A 4,786-nucleotide genomic window follows, 5' to 3' on the forward strand; every position below is an offset into this window, starting at 1 on the left:
CTGCCGGAAGGAGATATGGGGCCCTGACTCTGGCCCTGACCTGACTATATTCTCATGTATGTGTTATGTGTTAAAAGTTGACTATATTATAAGGTGACTGCCATGTGATGTGCTCATTAAGCTAGGGTAGGAGTTAGCTATATTTATAATGTACATGTGATGTGCTCAGCAGGTTATTTTGCCCCAACAGAATCAGTATTGTCACCTATCTGTCTCCTTTCCTATCTGGACATCATAAAGATAACATTATTCATTGACCTTGAAAGATTATTTGGACCCTAATTGACCATATGTTTACTGAAACGACTTTGAGATTAAATAAATGGTAAACCATTGGTCATCTGTGTCAACATTCCTCCCCCTACCCTACCTCTAAATATACCAAACATTAGGTTGTGATGCCCTTGACTGCCATACAATTTTAAGACATAAAATAATTCAAACCAAACAGCCACACGATCTTGAACAAAAAATATAAAGATTTCAATAAGGCAGGTAAAGCCATCTTACCTCAAAACAACGTGTTGATAATAACTAGATATGCATAAATACGTAGGCCTAATTAACAGACATCTTTGTCCTGTCTCTAAATTTGCTCTTTTAATAAGATCCAAAGATCCCGCCAAGCACTTCCTGTACGGGTCTGAGGTCTATAGGCCTACTTCCACGTTAAGATCATGCAAAGAATCTTCTACGGGACGGGTCACAGCGATAACGAAAGAGGAAGTATACAATGGACGGTGGCGGAGAAGACATATCGGGTAAGTGTGTCTACAAAACGAGAAGAATATGATAATAATAACATTTGGTGATTCGGCGAATTGCATGACTTAAGTCATGTAAGTGGAGCATCCCCAAAGTTTTTAAGACCGCTGTAGAAGCGTAACAGAGATAAGAACACGCAACGCGTGGCGCCTATCCATTTGGCGATTCGGCGACGTGCATTACTTTAAGTTACAAGAGTATGGCTACAATAGAGGCGGTGTGGCGAAACTAACCGGCGCGGGTTTATAATTAATATAAACCAGCGCCGCTTGTTGTTTGACAATGTTATTCGTTTCTCAACAGATGAACGGGTAGCGGAGGCTTGTCTCAGAGGGTAAGCTTAAAATCAAAGTTACAAATGTAGATACGTTACAATTCCATGCTCATGATTAAACTGAAGTCTTAGGCCTATATACAGCGCATAGTTATGTTATTTTATGTTTACATAATATATCAATTCTAATGTGGAATAAAAAAAAGATTATCTGCTAATATATAATCCTACCGTTCTGGTCACCCAGAACGGTGTTGTCCTTTACACATAATTAGTAATAAACGTAGGATCAGAGATCTGGGAGCTTTTAAGAATTAATAAGCAGTGTGATCATAGCTAATGGTTCTGTGTTGAGGCGATGGATAACCCCCTGTATGTCTTAGGGTCATGGAGGAGCAGCTGAGGGAGGGTCACCTGGACGGCGAGGCTCCGGCCCTGCCGCCGGGCCCCGAGCCGCAGAGTGAGGCGGAGAGAAATTTGACGGATGAGTTGGGCCTGAGGATTCGCCAACAGAGCTCCATTCTCAAAGGCAACAAAGAGTTACAAGAGTATGTTGTTTATATTGGCTCGTTCTTTTTCATAATTTTCAGTGCACTTCAAACCAGCACTTTCCTTTCATCAAAATTCACCTCGAAATCATGCATTCCATAATCCATTTATAATGCCTGCGGCTTCTGTTTTCCTCTCTCAAAGCTCCATCGATGGGGTGATTCAACTGCCAGGTTCAATGATTGACAAGTTCTCACAGCTGGCAGGCAAAGTGTTTAAGGATGGAGTGACCTGGGATAAAATCATATTGCTGTTCTATGTTGCTGGAAGGATGGCAATAAAGGTGTGTGTTAGTGTGTGTGCAAACAACACCGATCAACCCACTGCTATACACAGACCAATAAACCAACACAAACCTGCCCCCAACCACCCACACTATATGGTGCATAGTTATTTAAATGTGTGTGTGTGTGTGTTTGTGTGTGTGTGTGTGTGTTTGTGTGTACGTGTGTGTGTCCCTCTGGCTTCCAGGTGATGGAAGATAATCTGCCTCAACTGGTGATTGAGATCTTCAAGATATCGTTGAATTACTTCAAGGAGAAACTACAGGGCTGGGTCCGTAGCCATGGAGGATGGGTAGGTTATAGCCTTTCCCACACTCTTGAGTCTTACTGTCCTTGGATGTGCTTTGCAGCAAAGACAAACATACATTTACAACTGTGCTCAGAGTCACTCACGTTGCAGAACACTACAGCAAAATTACACTGGAATAAGAAAGAGGAAGGCTATTTGTACAGAATTAAGACTGTACACAAGACTTAATTAAGCTAAATTAACTTTCCATTACTATTTACTACAGATTTAGATTATCATTACAAAATATAAATCAATTTAAACATCATGATATATTATTACAGGTTATTAGCTAATTACAATGAGCCCATGATGTTGCAACAGATCAGTTGCAACATCAGATGTACATATTAATGCATCCCAATTTATAATCCAGGGATTATATATGATTCTGAAATGGGCCATTCTTAACTAGTACTTACTTTTGGTACTTTGGGTATATTTATTTCTAATACTTATGTACTATTAAATAAGTACAGGACTTACTTGATTAGTTTGTTTACACTAATTGCTACTTTTACTTAATTAAAAGATCTGAGTCCTCCTACCAATGGTTTAATTTCATTCCCTCAATGTGAAATTGTTCAATTGAAAATAGCAATTCACCCGAAATCACAATTATGTATTTTAATTGTGCATCATTATTTTCCACTTCTCTTACATCATAGCTAAGAATAGGCTCATATCAAATTCATATTTAATTCTGTCTTAACATAATTACATCTCTATTCCCTTCTCTCTCTCTCTCTCTCTCTCTCTCTCTCTCTCTCTCTCTCTCGTCAACAGAGCAACTGTCTGTCAGAGCTGAGTGGCCGTGTGCCGGCCATGCCACTCAACACCAACCTTGCACTTATCGTCATCGCCGGCCTGGCCTTCCTAAGCATCGTTACCTGGAGGGTGACACGGGGGTCCTGAGGCCAGGGCCGCTGCCAGAAATTTGGGGGATTGCTAAGTGGTAGTTATGACTTGATTTCACCTGCAGATTACAATCTTACTCTCATTTTGACAGAGAAATCGGTTATACCAGCCTGTTATCAATCTCAGAACGCTGGTTTATTTGTCATGTCTGATCTGTCACATTCAGTTATTCAGTGGTGGAGTGTGAGGATAGGTTTCTTCAAATTGCAAAATGATTTTTACAAAAAGATTTTTTATATTTGTATATGACATAGGGCTGCACAATTAATCAAATTTTTATCACAATGACGATATTGGCTTCCCACGATAAAATGTACTCGATCGTGTGATTGTTAAAATGCGTGGTCCCCCCATTTTTTAAAAAATAATAATGCATGCTCCGCAAAAATAATTAAATAAATAAATAAGCGTGCCCCATCCATGCAGTATACACTCTGGCTCCGCTGCAAAGCAAACCAAGCGCTCCTTTACACATGCTGTCTCCGTGAGTCCAGTAAAAACCGCCGCGCAAAGCCTGAAATCGAGTCTTCTGGAGACATTCTGGACAAGGCTTAGCCATTACTTTGAAAGAAAATAAACAAAATTTAAATGTCTGACGCAGCAGAAGTCAAAGAGCTCGTCCCTCGTTGCGGATCGCCGTCCGTTATCTGGAAATATTTCGGATTTAGGGCAAGCGACTTGAACCAGCATCAAACAATATGCAAAGTGTGCCGTAGAGTTGTGTCAGCGCCGCTAGGCAGCACAACTAATTCATTCAGCCACCTGAACACACACCACAAAATAGACTGACGAATGCATGAAGGCTATAAAAGTGTTGCATCGGCTGCTAACACGAGTTGTCCCACATCAAGTCAGACGTCCATAAAAGCGAGCCTGTACAGTGTGACACCGTATCTATCCAGGTCACAAAGACACACCGAAATCGCCAATGCAATCACATTCCGTTTGGCCAAAGATATGTGTCCAATTAACACCGTCAGTAATGAAGACTTCAAGAAAATGGTAAACATACTGGACAATATGTATGTTATCCCCTCGCGCAATTATTTTTCCAAAGTGGCATTACCTGCGCTGTATGCAAACGTCAGGGACTTGCACATAGGCAGTGGGCACTAAGGCAATGCCTTTTCTTCTGGTGCATTCTATGGTGGCATATTTATTTAAGTAATCCTATTTTATTATAAACACCTTATTTACAAGTTTAACTAATCTTTTACAATTTAAACATTGTCAAATCTGTGCCCTGTTGATTTAAGTTGGTGATATGTATGCAAAGATTTGTACATTAGCAGGAATGTAGCACAATGGTTCACGGTTGTTATAGCAGTGTTATGTTAACGTGACCGTTCAATAAAAATATTTGTCAATCAAATGAATAATCGTGGTAAATAATCGTGATATCAGTATTGATCAAAATAATCGTGATAATCATTTTGGCCATAATCCTGCACCCCTAATATGACATGTGACAATAAATAAATCATCTTAAATCTTGAATCTTATTTGGTACAATGCTTATGTTGTTACAGCATGTTATTTATGTTCTCATAGGTAAAATAAGTGGATAGTAAATGTATTAAAAATGTACATTACTGCACAAGTAATGTACATTTTTAATACATTTACTATCCATTGCACACAATAAAGTCCAATAAAAACTTCCATAGTCCCTGCAGCTGCCATTTGCTAATGGAGTGAGCATTGAAG

The 4,786-nt window shown here is 39.6% G+C and overlaps 1 protein-coding gene across 1 annotated transcript; it reads left to right on the forward strand.

Annotated features, from left to right (window-relative positions):
- Positions 1–650: 650 nt before the first annotated feature.
- LOC307082800 (apoptosis regulator BAX-like) lies at positions 651–4,550 on the forward strand. Its single transcript, XM_079746507.1, has 6 exons — positions 651–761; positions 1,069–1,099; positions 1,423–1,587; positions 1,733–1,871; positions 2,060–2,164; positions 2,948–4,550. The coding sequence occupies exons 1-6, from the start codon at positions 734–736 to the stop codon at positions 3,074–3,076; spliced, it is 597 nt and encodes a 198-aa protein (XP_079602633.1). The 5' UTR covers positions 651–733; the 3' UTR covers positions 3,077–4,550.
- The last annotated feature ends 236 nt before the right edge of the window (positions 4,551–4,786 follow it).

This window comes from Pollachius pollachius, assembly GCF_949987615.1.
Source record: "Pollachius pollachius genome assembly, chromosome: 11".
NCBI lineage: Eukaryota > Metazoa > Chordata > Actinopteri > Gadiformes > Gadidae > Pollachius > Pollachius pollachius.